Genomic DNA, 17504 nt, shown 5'->3' with positions numbered 1-17504 from the left:
ATTCAATTTTAGTCAAACATATAATAAGTAAGCTCGAGAGGTATTTATTACATTACAATGCCTCGAAATGACCTATTTTTTTTTAAGCATTGTGAAGAAGTCTCTCTAATTGTTATGATATTTTCATCAATATTGTTTTAGCTTCTGGATTACATAATCGATCATGAAGCAGCTCCATCCCTTTCTTCCCCCACCCTCCTCTAGAACAGTAATGTTTTTTCTGTTAAAAACATTACGCTATCGACCTTGCTGATCCTAGCAGTATGCGGGCCGCGTGTCATTAGAACTTCGTAATAGACCCCACTCACCGAGGAGTCTTTGTGGCTCAGTGGTAGAGCATCGGAGCGCAAATCCGAAGGTCTGAGGTTCGATTCCTTATGGGGACTCAGAATTTTTCTTTGTTCCACGCTCGTGACAAGACGAAAAAAACATCTTTCTTAATTCTTCACCGAGCTCAAAAACTTACCATCCCTACTTTTCAGTCAAAACATGTTAGGCCCGTTTTGTGGAAGAACCTTGCCCCCCCCCCCCCCCACACACACACACACACACACACACACACACACACCCCCATGTACTGTTCCCCCACATTTAGTGTTGGGGAGGTCTAGTCGAGAGAAAAACACTCCATCTCATAATGGCAATGTCACCTTATAGCGTTGCTTTCTTCACTTGATTGTGTTTGTATTGCGTTATGTCTCCATCAATTGCAATAAGCTGTTCAACTTCGCTGTCGTGTAGCAGCGGTAAGCTTGGCAACAAAGAGGTATATTTTTTTTTATGATCTTTGTGTGAAACTAGTTTCCAAACTAAAGGGCTGTACAAGGTTATCACCGCCGCAGCATTTGACGCGCCCACAAACAACGCACTGACATACTTGGCGCAACTCGTTACGAAACGCTCTGTTCATCGTGGTATAGATGATTGGGTTGCAGACCGAATGCACGCCTGCTACAAGCGTTACTGAATGAAAAACAACGCGTGAAATGCTTATCGTTGGAAGTGACTGCAGAAAATGCACAATGACAAACGGGGTCCAACACACAACAAAAACGAAAAGCACCGTGAAAACCACTTGCGCTGTCTTCGTTTCGCGCCTAAAATTTTTCTGTGATTGTCTGCTGTCACTCCATCGTTGAACTTGTTTCTTGTGGAAACGCACTTTCAAGAAAATTCGCAGATAGCAGTAGAACATTGCTAATAATGGCATCACAAAACAGCTAATTATCACCAAAAGGATGTAGCCGCGTCCCTCGCTGAACGAAATCTTGCACATGGTGTTCAGAGAGCTATGTGCGTATTGGTTCCAACCAAGAACTGGAAGAACGCCAATGGTGATCGACCACGCCCATATTACAGCTAGTAGTACCCAGGCCTGTTTGGGGGTGACCTTACTGCCCGGTGGCGAAACTATTGCACGATACCTGGAGTGAGAACAGTCGGAATATGAGTGAAAAAAAAAAAATGAAATGAACACCTAATCTTGTCACTGAAAGTTGTAGGTAAGACAGCATCACGCTTGCAAAAAAAGATTCCTCACTTTCAGATTCAAGAAATCTAGTTTCCCGGGAATGTTTCTTTCCGCTGTCTCGTCAAACTCACAACAGAAAATTTCGCTAGCTATTCCTCAAGAGTTTTCCAAAATTGGCTAAAAAACTAAAAAATGAGATAACTTAAATAAAAGCTTTACACGTCTAATTGAATCTCCTAACATGATCATCTTATCCCTAAAAACCGAAAGCTGAATGTATAACCATCTACGAAGAGATATCTCTTTGGGATCTCGTTCAAATGTACCTAAAGAGATTGAAATTACAAGCCTGTTCTCCTCATCTCCTCAAAGAAACAGTTTCATACCTGTCAAAGCTGATAACCGCCATTGTCAGGATGGAAGCTGCACCCGCAATCATATTAGTGGCGCCATTGAACTGACATAACGCCTCTCCAAAGGCCCATCGACGAAGTAGAATCGTCACAACGGAAAAGGGAAACAGTAATACTGCAACGGAGAGGTCCACAACAGCGAGATTGGCGATGAACATGTTTGCCACTCGCACGCTGGGACGGCTTCTTTGGCGAAAAGTTACGATAAGCACCATAAGATTTCCAAGAACTATAAGAGTCATTATCAAGATGATTACACTGGCGTGAAGAGCCGTTTTCAAGTTGTTAGCATTTGAATCGGAACAGTTCTTTTCTATTACCAAACTTTCGTTTTGTAGCAAGCTCATTGTCTCGTGGTGCGAGTTGTTCCGGAATTCTTTTCTTCCGGACACTCGAGATGTTCTGTAAGGAAAAAAAGTACAGACGAGGTAAATTGCTAGAAAATCGCGCAAATGAGAATTGGATTTGATAAAAATTACGTATTGAAAATAAAGGAAATAGATGAATACAACCAACTTGTTTCTTCTGTAAAACAGAGGCTGAAAAGACAATTCCAAGATTCGCGAAGCACTCAAATATATAACAAAACCTGATTAAGGACACTATGTGCTTGTGCTCTTCAACAATATATTTCTGAACTCATCATGTATTGCGCAGTTTATTTTAAAAACACCACGCATGATTTTAATTTGTTGTTTAACTATCTTTGCTTGAGGCGGAAACTCGGTTTTCTTTCAAAACAAACATATGTCTGAGTGTATAAACTAATCCGCGGTTGTTAATTGTTCTCCGCTTTGCTTTTCTCCTTTTGGCGGGAATGTATCACTAAGAATGAGCGGCTGCCTTTCCAAAATCAATATAGTTTCGGCCATTAACTGAAGACGCCTTCATTTAAAAGTATTGGCGGGGCCCTTTTGAATAGTTACATTTGATGACCAAAATTAGCTTTCAAGAAATGAAGAACACTGTGTTTGTACAGTAAAAAGCTTAAGATAAACAAGCATATGTTTCTGATTGCTTTTGTTTCAGTGTTAATTGCTTTTTGTTATTTTCATAGAATATTCTTTATGATTCAGGGTCTTATTCAAGTTTTTCATAGCTCTAACTTTTAGAGAAATTTTTATTGAATCAATACCATTAATAAGCCATCATTCTAAATTCGTTTTTTTTTTCAGTGTTTACATAGCCTTTTTGAGATATTCACTGTTAAGCAGCATAAACGAAGGTCTTCTGAGGCATAATGAATCCAAAACACCTATGTATATCTATTTGTCATTTTACGTCCGGAATCCGATCCATTAGACATTTAAATGAGGTACTTCCAAAGATTAGATAGTGTCACGTCCGATGATGACCTGTAAAACATTTAGCGATTGACTTCAATTGGATAAAGACAGAAATAAAGGATGATCGGTTATTGAATACGGCAAAACCCAAATGTTGGCGACTATTAGCCACAGTCGGATCAGAAACAGGCAAGCGGCTGATAGCAAACGCGGTTTTAACGTGCCTTGTACGTGAGCCTGGAAAACTGGATCGATTACACGAAATCGAGGCTCACCTGTAAACTTCCCGGGGGGGGGGGGGGGGGGGGGGGGGGAGAGAGAGAGAGAGAGAGAGAGAGAGCGAGAGAGACAGAGGGAAGACCTTGAGTCTTAAGTGCAATGTCACAGTGAAAAACCACATCTTGCTAAAGGTTTAACCCAAAATTCGATACACAAAAGGGTGATTTATGTGAAACTTTTTCGCGGAAAATGCAAGAGAGTAAACTGTTTCTGACATCATGACATTTCAACGAATATTTTTTAGGCGCTCCGTCGAGGCCTGAGTGAAAAAATTCGAGGTCGTTTAAGTTCATTCTCAAATCGCTGTTGAGGTTCTAGAGCGCATTTGTAAGTTCAAGAGTTTCATGCGAGGTTGCAAGACCTGGTGAAGGAGGGAATAACATCTTACACAGACTTTTCAAATTCTGTTCACAAGCCTATCACGTGGCAAATCCAAATATGCCACGTGAAGTAAGTCTGATAATCGTACGAAGACTGCATGTGCTTGGATTTCACTACTGCGTGCTCTTGAGTACCCCAGATTTGCGTCCAGTCTTCGATAAATATAGAAACGAAGACATTTTGGACTTACCACCTGCTAATTCTATTAAAACGTATTTCTTTCACTATGATATAGTATTCACTGACTACATAACAGTTCTGAAATATAACTTTCACCCAATGTTTCTTTCTGTTTTTTTGTCTTCTTTTTCGGCTTTAACGTAGGTACAGAGAAAGAAAGTAAACGCTTAATTATTGTGTCTGCCATTCTAAACTTCGCCTACTCAAAGTTGCCGCTAAATTTAAAATTATACAGCACTTAGAGCGTAAATGTTGCTAAATTCGCATCCCAAAAAACGCGTGGTATTGATTTTAACGCGGCAGTGGAAATTGCTTACCCACGTTTTACGTATGGAAAAAAAATTGCGACACTGGAAATCCACCTTGCATCATTGGCGAAGTTTTGCGACGGAGCGCACGATTTTCTGCCATGCGAGAATGATCTGTACAACTCTTCATCAGGTTTCCAGCGAGGAGATTATGGTGCCAAACTCCCATTCGTCATTGTACATAAAATACAGAACTTTTTCCGTTAAGAAGATTTGTTCAAGATTTTCCGCAGCTTGCCATTATATTTTGTAGCTGGCACAAAGTTAAACATGGAATATTCAAGGTTTGAAAACAGAAACGTCACCAAGTAGAAAACACGAGTGGCAGCTAGATCTGTCATGTAACCTACAACGCACCCGCGAGAAACCTAAAATTTGGATTCACAAAAATTATCGAGAGATCAAAATTTCGCCGGAGACCGTCCTTATACATTTGATTATAATTAGTAGATATTCATTATGGGATTGCAGAGAGACTAAATTATCTCCATCTGTCAATGGTTTTAGATTTAAACTCCAAATAAAATACGAAACTGAAAAATATATTGCAACTAAAGACAATATTCTATCTGGATTTAAAAATGCCCAAAATATCGATAAATCTTCCCCACTTTATTTTGTAGGATTATGTTACAATGTTACAATGAACAAAAACACTTTCAGTTTAGCCAGTCTTCATGCGCGCGCACGATATAATAGCTTATAACCCATGATAGTTAAGCCAATAAAAACTCTCGAATTACATTATTCCGTGATCCAGTTATAAATAATCTCGTTTAGCGACTTCACTCTCGAATCGTAATTACCATATTTCCTCGAATAGGAGCCCACGCTCAAATGAACTCCCTCCCCCGACCAAGCATCCGCCCGCTAAACCAGAATATTAAACAAACGCCCCCTTCCCCCTCCTCCTGTTTCTATTGCCACACTATTTAGGACTTTGTTAGCTTCGACCGCAACAGACTCATCACAGGAGAATAACAAGCGTCTCACTAGAGGACGCCCCCTCCTTCTTACACGGGCCCCTCCTTTTCGCCGAAATTTTAAATAAGCGTCCGGGCGCTTACTCGAAGAAATACGGCATTTGATGATAGACCACAACTAACCAGACGTTCACCTAAATGTGTTCGACTAGTGCCGTGTTCTATTTTGTGGACAGATATTTACAGCCTCCTATACTGTAATTAACAATTATTCATAATTGAAGACATCTTCCCCTCACTTCCCACTCATATCGAAATTAACTCCATACAGTGTATGAGAAGATGCAGTTTAAGTAATTGCTAATTGATGTACACCTTACAAGGTCAATTAGAAATTCAGAAGTTTATGATCTAACACCCAGTACAACGTTACTGACCAATGATCTACGGGGTGGCTTACTGCAATGGCGATATCAAGCAAGGTCCTTTTTCTGTTGTGGCTGTTGAGATCAAGAGCTGATTGATAATTCTCCCCTCTAGCTGCTACAAATTTCCTTATAAATCAGATACGAGAATTTGGTGTTAGATCAAGACAACAATCTCTACCTGATAAGTTTGAGTATTCTCACAATAAGTTTGCAGAATAATGTATTAATATTATGGGGGAAACTAAATATTTCTCATTCCTTGGAGCAATCAGTGCACCCAAGATGAAGCCTTTAGCATATTCAAATGAAAGTTTCAAGAAAATTAAATAAAATTTAGTCATTCGGTAAAATCTCACCATAGATACTCCAGGTGGTTTTAAATCCAACCTCAAGCTTAAAATATAAAATTATTTTCCAGTGTCTTTAAATTTCTTAGATTTGCTTCTCCTTAACATGTGCAATGTCCCTAAAACATAGGTGTATTTACAATTGGTAGAAAAAAATTGGTTCTACCATGCAAGACAAGACCAATGACGGTTTTCTCTACATCGCATCGCAATGTCAATAAATATTACCATTATTTTACCAAAACACAGACCTAATTTTTCATTATTAAGTTGAGGAATCACTGTGCAATAGTAAAATAACAAGTATTTCACAGATTGAGATTAAACATTTGTTAACTCCGTTACTCCATTTTAATTTGTGCAAAATAACGACAAATAAATACTTATGATAGGTTTCTCTTTAATTCATGAACTAAGTTGTCATAAACAGCAAAAAGGAACCCATGTTTGCTGTAACCCCATATAATCTGAAATAATTAGCAATAATAATGTTAAAATCCTTGGGAATTAAAGAGCCTGGAGATTACATGATTGATCCACTTAAAATTAAGAATAATTTCCATGTTTACAGTGCAACTGCTGTTACAAAAAGGCACTTACACAAAACCGAGTGATTTGATTCTACAACAGGAGCAATGAATCCCAAAATTTTGATCCAAGACACTGTGTGTCACAATTAAATTCTGCTGGAATCATTATTTGTCCTGCACAATGTGATAGGTTAAGGGTAATTTAGTAAGTGACCCTAGTTATAACTGTGGTATTGTAACATTCACCACTTCCACTTTCATAGTTTTTGACAATATATTCTACAAACTGAGAATTGCCACTTTAATGAAAGCACAACATCTCTTCTTCTTAATGAACAGAATATAGAAAAGGTATTGCTAAGTTCCCTTGTGCAAAGATTCTTTTGGTGAATCAAAACAAGTATTATTCTTTAAGTAGATGTATACTTACTAATATGAATATTCCATTTTGTTTTCATAAGCTTTAATTTCAACTGAATTATTAAAAAATGATTTTGTGCATTGCTATAAATAGATAATTTTTTTATTTCATCACAAGTATTTTCCTAGTTTTCCTATCTGGCCAGTCACACCAAGAAATGTTAAGCACATGGATAAAATCTTGCAGAATATATGATCATTTTTTACATTCGATGTATAGACCATAACCTTATAAAATAGTTTTCCTCTGCATATCAAGTGATTCCGCACCTACTACCAGCATTCAACAGAATTTGGTCTTTTTGGTCCAAACCTACATGCACTAAAATATACCAAAGACAGGTGCCAGAATATGAACATAAGCAACCTCACCAGGGATGGGGTTAGGACTGCAAAAGTTAACACTGAGAGAGGGGATCAGGAAGCCACCCACAAACGCAACAAATTAAGGGCAGGGATTTAACATTAATTAGGATTAAGGAGTTTTGCTGATATTCTCATATTGGAACTTTAATAAGGATTGTTATGGACTAGGATCAAGACTGGTGTCTAGAGAATCATGGTATTTTTCTTGGATTTCCTCTAGAAGTCTTATCAAGTTCTCGAGCCCAAACAAGTAGCCTGTGTCAGGTCCGCTACGCGTACGGTCCCCAGAGAACCCACTGTGTGTTGTGTGTGCAAAGTCAATCATTCGGACATCCACTTTGCAGCGATGACTGAAGCACTGACAGATATTGTTTAAATTACTACAGCTGTTATTGCTGTTGAGTGTCTCCTGATTGCTTTGGCCTTTTTCTCTCTCTTTTGTAGAACAACTACAACTGTTTGTTGTTTCACCTGTATTTTCCATGTCTCCTTCGTACATTAACAACAAGGAGCTTGAGTAGAAACGGTATGAGTGTTGCTTCTCAATCACTTTGTACAACTTCCGAAGCCTCTGAAGCAAAGGTTCTATTAGCTCTGTTCTAAACTGTAGTCCATTGTGCAGGAAAGTTATCAATTCCTGTTTGAAACCTTCCTCATGCAGCTTAAGTCCATGGTATTTGTTGCGACACATAAATTTTCCTGAATTCTTTTTGTACACCTTGAAACAGAGAAAAAAATTACAAGTTGCAAATCAAGTTACCGTATTTTCATGAATGCTAACAGTTGAAAAAGGGGACACATTGTCTTTGAATGAAATATGATAAGACACGTGTTATTCATGCATCCAACCAAGAAAAGGGCAACTGATATTTGGTGCCAGCTGTCCCACAAAACTGGCTGAAACAAATCTTATGTTTAACTTTGAAACTTAGTTATCTGCATGGTACCACTAGCTCCTTTGACTACAAGTTCGCACTTGGAGTAAAACTACGAATGGATGGATGAATGACTGCTGAAGTTCATTTAGTTTTCAATTTTGCTCTCAAAACACAATGGTAGATTCAAGAACATTACATGTACATCAATATGATTTGACTCTCACTGGTGAGGCCAAACTACTTTTCAATCAACAAATATGTCACTGTGCTTAAAACAAATTACAAAACTCACCTGCATGCCACATGCTCTTATACCAAGAGTTTTAGATGTAGATTTTTCTACTTTGGCCATAATTCTGACTTTTTTTTCACCTGTTGCATCATCTCCATGTTGCCGAGTTCCCATTTTTAAGTCCAGAATACAAGGATAAGAAAATTGGTAAGCCACATTTTCCAAAACAATGTATTCTAAGTTCAGTCAAGATTTATTAACAGTAAATTTATAACAAAAGAAAGAGATGCAGCAATTGAATATCAAAAAAATTTAATAAGGAAAATGAGGCAGTGGTGTTGTCAACAATGTAACCAGACTAATAGAGTTGCAAAAGAGTAACTGCATTTTCAATTTGTTCAGGGAACAATCACAGGCTCTTTTTAAATCAAAGAGATTGCATTAGCATGGTCATCACACCAGGGATTACATGACAGGTGGGCATAAACATGTCTACCAAAATAGGAAGGTCACAATGTTGTTGCAAAGAACTGTGAGTATTAGTGCATAAGAACATAAAGGCAACATAATAACAATGACAGAGTAACATTAGCATGGTTCGCACTAACTACAGAATGGCATAACAACATGGCATAAGGAAGTTTATGTGTTGTAAGTTAATAACATGAACATGCAGATACAGTATATCAACATTATAACTACATCAACATCAACATCAATACAGTGCAAAATTTTTTTTTTTTCATGTTGTTATGATAGTGTTGGAATGGTCATTGTGTACACTATTATATCACAAATATGAGCCAAGCTTGAAAAAAAATAGACATGTATACTGTATATGTCTGGATAGGAGACTTTCTCTCATGGCTTCAATTCATGGTCAGAACTCACTCTTCAGCTAAGACTATAACTTTGTATTTGTTAAAGGATACTGTGTACTTTAGATGATGGACCCAATTTTCTCATTTTGTTCACCTCTTCCCTATGACAATGCAAACTCCAAGGATTTGCACCTGCACTCCCTGAAAGTTAAAGAAAAGAGTAAGCTAAAGAGACAGTCATTGCTCAACTTTTGGTGATGCCCTTCCCTGTCATTGCATTATGGATCACAATTTTCAAGAAATAAGAGACCTTAGGATGCAACAGATTTGAGAGTAAATGTTCACAGTAACATTGAGTCACAATAACTAAAGCAGGATGAAATACAGTGACTGCAATTACTGTAAAATTAAGTTTTCCAAAAACATTTTTTCCTAATTAAAGTATGATAGGACTTCAGTCCTTGAATGGCCAAACTTTCCTGGGTAGACTCAAATTTTTTGAAGTTAAAATATCACTTCAGATTTCTTGTTAAAACTTGTATGCCATATTAATCGGTTTAATAATTAGGTCCAAAAGTCTCTTTTTTTCCTGACGTATAAATCACAACAAACACTGCATATTACTTGGCTAAGCTATAAACCCACCCTTAAATTAGGGGGAATTACCTATTAACCCTTTCACTCTCACGAGCCACCAAAAAGAAGCTTATCCTAACAATATGAGTACATTTTCTAGCAGAATGGTGATTAGAAAGAAGAAAAAATATCAATGAGGGGATACTGTTTGATTAAATGCCATATTCTCCAAGCCTAACTCATAGGTAATGTACAAAAGACACGGTGTGGAGAAATGATCTTTAGATCTTGGGAGTGAGAAGGTGAAATGGCATCAAGTTACTACCATTAATGTTGTTCCTTCCAGTATAGGAGCTTGTGAAGATTTCATTCTCAGGCCACCCGTGGGAGGCATGATCTAAAGAAGTAAAGCAAACAGTTGTTTCTACTGACAACCACCAATGCCTTCCCTGCACCCCAGATCAGCTGCTACTATATGGTAGCAAATTTTTCTGAGACAAGCAAGGTATATTTGCATAGCTTGTGTAGAAGAGCAGGAGAGCCAAATCACGAACCATTGTGGTTTTTTTAAGTTGATGATGATGATGGATGATGTATTTCCACTCGCAAATCTTTCAAATCCCAAGTGAAATTTTGCAAACTTCCCAGCACATTTAAAAATCTTTACATATTTACAATCTGCACCCAAAACAATAGGAAAGCACATTTTTAAAATTACTGTTTTGCTTCCACTGCACATGCTATGGAACCTTGTCATTCAGCCAGTCAATAGTGGCCAAAACTAGACAGTGCTCACTGCAGTAAGCTGCTTCTCAGTTGCCAATAAGGCTTCTCTCTCATTTAGTCACCAAATTTTCAAGAACACATCAGTGGCCAGATAATAAGGTTCCACAGCACCATATAAGAAAATAATAACTATTGACCTGAAGAGTGATCAGTCACATCTCCTGCATCAAAGAATCCATCCTTCCTAGTGCTTACGAGTTCCAGCTTTCCACTTCGAAGTCGCACCCTGCAGAAACAAACACAAATTTGCAGCCAGTTGTATGAGTACTTTGTCACTTAGGAGTATCATATCAAATGTTTATACCAATGCCAATAAGTGATGACTGTTGTACGTTGCTTCAAATCTTTTCAAGGTTGATGATGAGTGTAAAATGTACTTATAAAGCTTGTTTAATGGTGACCTTAGGTCATGGTCAGCAGACTGAAAACAACTGCTTACCATATGATATTTAATTGATCAAGCACCCTAGGTGCTTACTAAATTTTTGAACCTTAAGAGAGGGTGCTTGGTCAAGGGGGCATTCAATAGAGACTGAGTGATTATTAAATTTTCACTATTTTCAGCAAGTGCCATAAATACCCACAAAAAAGCTGCTCGTTTTTCCCCAAAATTTTTGTGTAGCTTACCTGCAAGAACGTGTATAAAATGAGCTGCAAATTTGCGTAACTTAACACTAGTCATTGAAAATTTATAAGTCTATGTACCAAATTCAAAATAACTTTGAAAATAAAAATGTGCAAGAATAGAACTTTACTGGCTCTAAAAAGAGCCATTTTTGGTACTTAGCATTCTGAAAGTTAAAGGTTTAATGTCAGATGTTTACCACTAAAATTATATTAAATAAAAGTTAATCTCAAGTCAATAGTAACATTATACTACTTTGAATACCTGTATGGACCTGTCTCTACTGATCTAACTATGCCAAATCTTGGTGGTCGTTGTTGTGGTGATCCTATCAAATCCTCTCCACTGCTGTCACTGTCTGAGGAACTACTAGTTTTACTACAGCTGAATTTGGAAGAACCATCTTTATTTTGACATTCTAATGCCAACTTGTCTGGGTGAGCTGTCAAATTAATATAACCATCCTCATCTTCTTCAATGCTTACATATACAACTCCTTGAATGAAAAAAAGAGAGTTCCACTCATGATTAGTTTTTTATGACAAGGTATCCAAGAAAAGTGGAGGCACCCTAAATGCTTTTACCTTTTCACTCCTAGGATCTCATTTGCAATTCTCTTTACTGTCTGCCATACAATTCTGACTTATGTTAGTTTGGAGAATTTGGTTTGGATCAACTAATTATTCTCAAGTTGATACTTTTCTTCATTCTCATCACTTGTCTGCTTGATATTGTAATGATAATGTAGGGAGAAATTCTATTTTGGTCACTTATGGAAGTTAAAGGGTTAAGACCTTCTCAATAAGACTGGCATTTGAGTGGAGTGTGATTAAAAAGAAAAACAACCATGTGATTTATTCCAGTGCATATCATACCATAGGAACACACTTATTGAGTAACTTTTACTTAACAAAGATAACCTTCTTCCAACAGCTACCAGAGCTTGCTTTTGAAATAATCAAAGTGGCTGGCAAAGATCGCAAACTGGGAATGAAGGTTTCACTTGCCATTTAACATACTTTTCTTAGGTAAATAATGGCACAAATCTTACTCTATTGTTTAACATAGAGTACATAATTGAGCAATTTTATTTTACAAGTTGCCAGGTAATTTTCTGAGTCACATAAGAACAATGAGATATGAACAATGAGCAAAATTTACACTCAAATTATACACTGAACCAGTGACAAAGGGGTTCACTATTCCAGTATTACTTCTCATTTAATATTTGGGCTTCTAAAGATTTCAAAATAGATCCTAGGGCCTCATCTGAGCATTGTATCAGCCCCTTGGCATGGGTGAAACACAAATAGAACATAAATGAAATCATCCAAAATTTTGCCCCGTTCAAAAGTGCACTAAAATAGCACATTTTACTTGTGTTCTAGCCCCAATACAGAAAAGTAACATAATAATGAAAATAATTAAAAATAAAAATGATTTTTGGAACACTGTAAATTGAAAACTCGTTGTTTTTTTCCTCTCAAATTGTGCTACTTTTTTTTTTTTTTTTCTGAATAACTTATGCAGTTGTTCCCCAATGATGTAATTGTATTACTTAAAATTGCTTCATTGTATAAAATCAAAAGCCTGGTCTAAAGCTAGTAGATTCTATAAAAGCCCTCATCATTGGTAGACTTAAACAAACACAAAGGCAAAGGGAAAATATTTTATTGCTCTGCAGATGGTTAGAACATAATATTATTATATTTGGCTAAGAAGAATTTCAGAACAAAACGTACCTCAATTTGAAACCATGCACTATTTTCCAATTAACTCTTTAACTCTCAAGATCTAATTGTTAATTCTCCCCTCTAGCTGCTACACATATCCTTGTAAATTAGATATGAGAATTTGGTGTAAGATTAAGATAACAATTTCTACCTGATAAGTTTGAATATTCTCATTACCTATTTGCTGGATAATGTAATGATATTATAGGTAGGAGTTTCAAGTTGATCACCTCTAGGAGTTAAAGGGTTCAAAACCGAAGGTTTTCCAAAACAGAAATCTATGCATATAGTGTTCTTTAAACCTGAGTGACACAAAATAAACAAGTTTTTTTCAATAATTCTATGCCTATTAAATGCCCCCTGTCTTGAACCCCTGCAAAATGATAAGAATGTTCACAGCAGGCGGTTATTGTGGGAAAGGATATTATGTCTGTTCCCAAGTTTAGTGTCTTGTCGATCTAAAACAAATCATCTTCTATGCAGCAGTTCAAGTAGAAGAATCTTCAAAGAAGCTGTGGCAGCAAAGTTCCTGAGCAGCAAGCTTTTCAATAAATCACAGTCATAATTACATGAGTGTAGAACTAACACAGGATATCAAGAACACAATTTGAATTTTTGTCCTCCTTTTATATTTTTTCCACTACAATCTTTCTAAAATTGAGAAGAGTTTCATTACTTCATAAAGAGAAACCCAAAGATTACTCCTCTGTTTTTGAGAATATTAGCATTAGTAATAGAAAGGTTAGTTTCCTTGCAGTCACTTTTTAGAAATTTCAAAAATGACCAAAGACATGGGAGAATGCATTGCAATCAGTATTTGCATCAAACCATCTGCTTACGTGTACGCATTTCAAATTCCAATCCTTATATCTTAGATCACAAGTTAAATGGTGCCAGACAAAACATCCCAAACTGTGAGTTATTGGAAGATTTAAATTTTAATTTCATACACTTTAAGTACTTATCAGATATTTCAAGGAATGAAAAATAACAAAACTGAGCCTTGATTGTAAGTGAGAGTTTTCACATCCTAATTTTCTGCTGCATCTTCATCTTTTCATCAAATCACCTTACATAACTAGAACTGACCACAGAAAAAAACAGAAGCAATTACAAAATTGAGGAGCTAAAAGCAGTGAGGAAAGAGTGGCATTGGTAGTTTTGAGTATGAAAAAATATCTAAGTCCATGAAATTCAATGAACACAGCTTAATGTCATATATCAACTATTCATACCCTAGTAGTATTAACTCTTCAACTGAAGAGTGGATAATTTAGGCAAAAGGAAAATCAGATCTCCATCATCATGTTCATATTTTAAGACACAGAGACAGTATGGAGGTGGGTGATTGGACCTGCTGGAAACTGAAAAACTGCCGAGAAATTATTGCCAAACAGTGTACTTAAATATTCAAAAATATAGAATGAAACAAAACCACTCAAAATTTTGTGAAACCACAATTAAAATTGTCAATAACCACAAAACTGAAAACATTATTAGGCCCTTTGCATGAAGACTACATCTCAATCTATCTGATAAAATTTGTCATGATATGAAAAGAGCTACATTTGACGAAGTTTTAAGAATTTTTCCATACTAATAGCAAGCATTTTTTGGTATTACATCATTCATCTTCTTATCTACAGAACTACAACAAACTGATCCAAGTATACAAAGTTTTCCCACATTTACAGCCAAGAAGATGCCTACTAACAGAATGTTTAAAAAAGGAATCAGGTTGTTTAAGCTTTGACAAAGCTGAGCTTGAAATACAGTTGCAAGTTGGACATTATCATACTGTCGCTCTTTGCTTGAAAAACATTACCAGCTAGAAATATCAAATCAACTGCGCTCCTTCAAAAATTCATCAATAATCTTGCAAAATGATTATCAAAATCACGAGTCTCATAATCCAGTGCACAAATAAGAATTCCATTAACCTTGACTGTGCAATAATTGTTATTTCTTTGTGACGAGGAAAACAATCAGTCACTCAATCGTTCACTCAGGTTTTGTGAGATTGGCAGCAACAGCCAGAGAACTTAGCAAAGAGGACATATTTTAGACAAGCGCAGTTTAGTTCATACCATGCATTAATTTCGAAAAAGTTTTTCTATAAAAATCCAGCAAAGTAACTGACAAATTAACTATATTTTAATAAGAAATTAAATAAGCCTATCGTTGCAGGGGTGGTAATATTTTTAAGCACATAAACACGAAAAAATATCAAATTATACTGAGAAATCAATACCTATCGATCTAGTTGATAAAAATTTTGCTATCTGAAGGAAAACGAGCTTAGACGAGCATCTTCTTGAGCTTCACTGTCCTTAATCCTATTTCTTGTCGGCTTTGAGGATGTCGTGGAAATAATTTAGTGCAGAATCAGTCGAAATCAGGATGATTAAGACACCGATGTTATGTAATATTCAAAACAAAATCGCTTTGCAACCAACACTTGAATCTGCGCCGTCATTTTTTTTTCTTTTCTTTTCAACAACTTGAAGGCAATTTAGATGATTTTAGGATCGCAAAAACCGAACAAAAGACTGAAACGATTGAAAGGATTATTAGCAATCAAAGTTATGGTTGAGTAAAACTGCCAGCAACTCACTTCTCTTCGTTATTGCAAACTTAGTTGCCACGATAAGCAGCAAAAAATGCCGCATTTTACTGCGAACACAAAACGTAAATACAACAACGCAATAGCCTTGATCAACCGGTTGAGCTTATGTTGACTAACATGCTTATCATGTTGCAAAGAAATGCCTGGTAGCTTTCTGGCATGGAGTAAAAATTGTTGACAGGATAAAGATCAAAACAAAAGCAAGCTAACGCCATCTGGGCAAAAAAAGTATCACAGTTCCGCGGATCGATAGCACGGTAATTTCTGTCAATTAAGTACACACTTGCTATCTCCAATTCATTGCAGATTTTTAGATGATCAAATACAAGCTTATGGCAGCATTACAACAATGTGGCTGAACTGCACTGTATGTTTCGGTCCTATATCCTATCGACATCAATACATCGATCTCAACTCAAGTATTGTCGCAAATGTATTCATGGTTAGAACGACAAAATCTGGACAATAATAGACGACAACCATGTTTAAAAGAAAAATTGAGAATAGAGAACATATAATGGGGATTAGAAGAAACACAAGAGATAATCACTAACGTTTGAAAATTCAAATTTCTACATGCGTGAGGACGATAAAAACAGTTGTTGAGAACTTGGCTTACCTCGATACTCCGGAGTGAAAGGATGCATTTCTGGGGGAAGTTCCTCATAAAAGCGATGCTCTCGTTGATACAGAGGCTTACAGACAGAAACATCGTCAAATTTCATCATGGAGGAATGCCCTCCGACTTGATGAACAAACGGTTCCAACGAGACAAAATCTTGTTTTGTAACAGGCATCACCGCCATATGCATGCACAGTCTCTCTCTTAGAATACGAATTATCACAAACACACAACGAACAGTATCACTATTATTCTTTATAAATAACGAGATCAGTCTAAAAATTCAATTTAAAGCGAAAGGAAATGCGGGGATGTACAATTCCCCTTCTTTATGTCACGGGACTCGTCACTCGGCTTAACGACAAACTTTTCTTCGCCAACTCTCTTTTTGATTATGACGTCACCTAACTATTTCGTCACGTGAGGTAAACACGTGAAATTGATTGGCCAGTAGTGTTCTGCCGGTGTTCCGTGCCCTAGCGACTCCCCCAGAGGCACTCCCAAACAAATTATTTAGTCTTGACCTATTGTCCTCCTCTAGGGAATATGAAACAAAGATCTCTTCAGTCAGTTTGTAGACTAGAATGATTGGAATGGAAAAAAGTTCTCCGAACTGTAATTGCCATTTGCCTAGAAATCGGTGGCGATTATAATTTAGGTCTACCAAACGCTCAATGCGGCTTTCCGTGCAAATTTCTAGATCGCTGCACGGAAAGATAACAAGATTGAAATGGTTTGCAAGGCAGAGATATTTGTTTAACATTTTCTTAGGTTGACAGCTAACGGTTGCCTTGAACAGAACGTTAAAAGAATACATTAGCATCGAGATAGGAAAAAACAATTGAAGGTAAACCGGATATGCTTGTATAAACAGCTTTTACGATTTATTACCTCTCTTGATCAAATTACGTTTGTTGTACAGTTGTTCGTTATGAAACCTCGAGGGTGACATAGAGAAGCAATATCATCAAAGATTTAGTTGCCGAAAATGTGACTGAAAAGGAAATATTTTATTGAGTTGAGATGATCAAGGAAAATTGGACCGGAAATCGGAAGCCGCAGTTGAGAGGTTTGGGGGCGGGGCTGGAGGCGGGGAAATAAAAGTTATTTAGAGTCCAGTTCTTTCTCTCCTTCAAAGGCCGACGAACAAAACTGAAATGATGAAAAAATCAACGAAAAACACAAAGCATGTATAAAGTGTGGACAGAACTGAACAACTATGAACTGCTATGCAGTAGACGATATGGCTGATTTCGCAAGCAAGTTGCGTGCT

The 17504-nt window shown here is 36.8% G+C and overlaps 2 protein-coding genes and 1 non-coding gene across 5 annotated transcripts; 1 reads left to right on the top strand and 2 right to left on the bottom strand.

The window, feature by feature from the left end:
* Positions 1 to 193: 193 nt before the first annotated feature.
* Positions 194 to 2497, bottom strand: LOC131797619 (5-hydroxytryptamine receptor 4-like). Of its 2 annotated transcripts, XR_010717801.1 has the most exons (4): positions 2401 to 2497; positions 1858 to 2286; positions 627 to 1424; positions 194 to 432 (listed from the first exon to the last, which is right to left on the bottom strand). XR_010717801.1 is itself a non-coding variant. In XM_059115271.2 (2 exons), exons 1-2 carry the CDS (start codon positions 2229 to 2231, stop codon positions 779 to 781), a joined length of 1020 nt encoding a protein of 339 aa, XP_058971254.2. In that variant the 5' UTR covers positions 2232 to 2484; the 3' UTR covers positions 587 to 778. The 2 variants fall into 2 exon arrangements, 1 of the variants encoding a protein (XP_058971254.2); XM_059115271.2 differs by lacking the exon at positions 194 to 432 and having other exon boundaries at positions 587 to 1424; positions 1858 to 2484.
* Trnac-gca (transfer RNA cysteine (anticodon GCA)) lies at positions 315 to 386 on the top strand. The gene has a single exon. It is a non-coding gene; the product is annotated as a tRNA-Cys (tRNA).
* A 3899-nt stretch (positions 2498 to 6396) lies between the features above and the next one.
* On the bottom strand, positions 6397 to 16582 carry LOC131797581 (inositol hexakisphosphate kinase 1). 2 transcript variants are annotated; one of them, XM_059115214.2, is made up of 7 exons: positions 16229 to 16582; positions 11515 to 11746; positions 10763 to 10851; positions 10165 to 10236; positions 9375 to 9464; positions 8503 to 8678; positions 6397 to 8050 (listed from the first exon to the last, which is right to left on the bottom strand). In XM_059115214.2, exons 1-7 carry the CDS (start codon positions 16419 to 16421, stop codon positions 7490 to 7492), a joined length of 1413 nt encoding a protein of 470 aa, XP_058971197.1. In that variant the 5' UTR covers positions 16422 to 16582; the 3' UTR covers positions 6397 to 7489. The 2 variants fall into 2 exon arrangements, with proteins under 2 accessions (XP_058971197.1, XP_058971198.1); XM_059115215.2 differs by lacking the exon at positions 10165 to 10236.
* Positions 16583 to 17504: the final 922 nt, after the last annotated feature.

This window comes from Pocillopora verrucosa, chromosome 6, assembly GCF_036669915.1.
Source record: "Pocillopora verrucosa isolate sample1 chromosome 6, ASM3666991v2, whole genome shotgun sequence".
NCBI classification, from domain to species: domain Eukaryota; kingdom Metazoa; phylum Cnidaria; class Anthozoa; order Scleractinia; family Pocilloporidae; genus Pocillopora; species Pocillopora verrucosa.
Note: the sequence above shows the minus strand (reverse complement) of the source record. Positions and strands in the feature narration are given on the sequence as shown.

Bases quoted from the DNA above. Each gene is read 5' to 3' on its own strand.
- LOC131797619 (XM_059115271.2), bottom strand. From the start codon at position 2,231: ATGAGCTTGCTACAAAACGAAAGTTTGGTAATAGAAAAGAACTGTTCC. The intron at 1,425-1,857 runs GTATGAAACTGT...TTCTCACTCCAG, and splicing joins GCGGTTATCAGCTTTGACAG to GTATCGTGCAATAGTTTCGC.
- LOC131797581 (XM_059115214.2), bottom strand. From the start codon at position 16,421: ATGCATATGGCGGTGATGCCTGTTACAAAACAAGATTTTGTCTCGTTG. The intron at 11,747-16,228 runs GTAAGCCAAGTT...TTTTCATTCAAG, and splicing joins TTTCACTCCGGAGTATCGAG to GAGTTGTATATGTAAGCATT. The intron at 10,852-11,514 runs GTATTCAAAGTA...TTGTTTCTGCAG, and splicing joins GTAGAGACAGGTCCATACAG to GGTGCGACTTCGAAGTGGAA.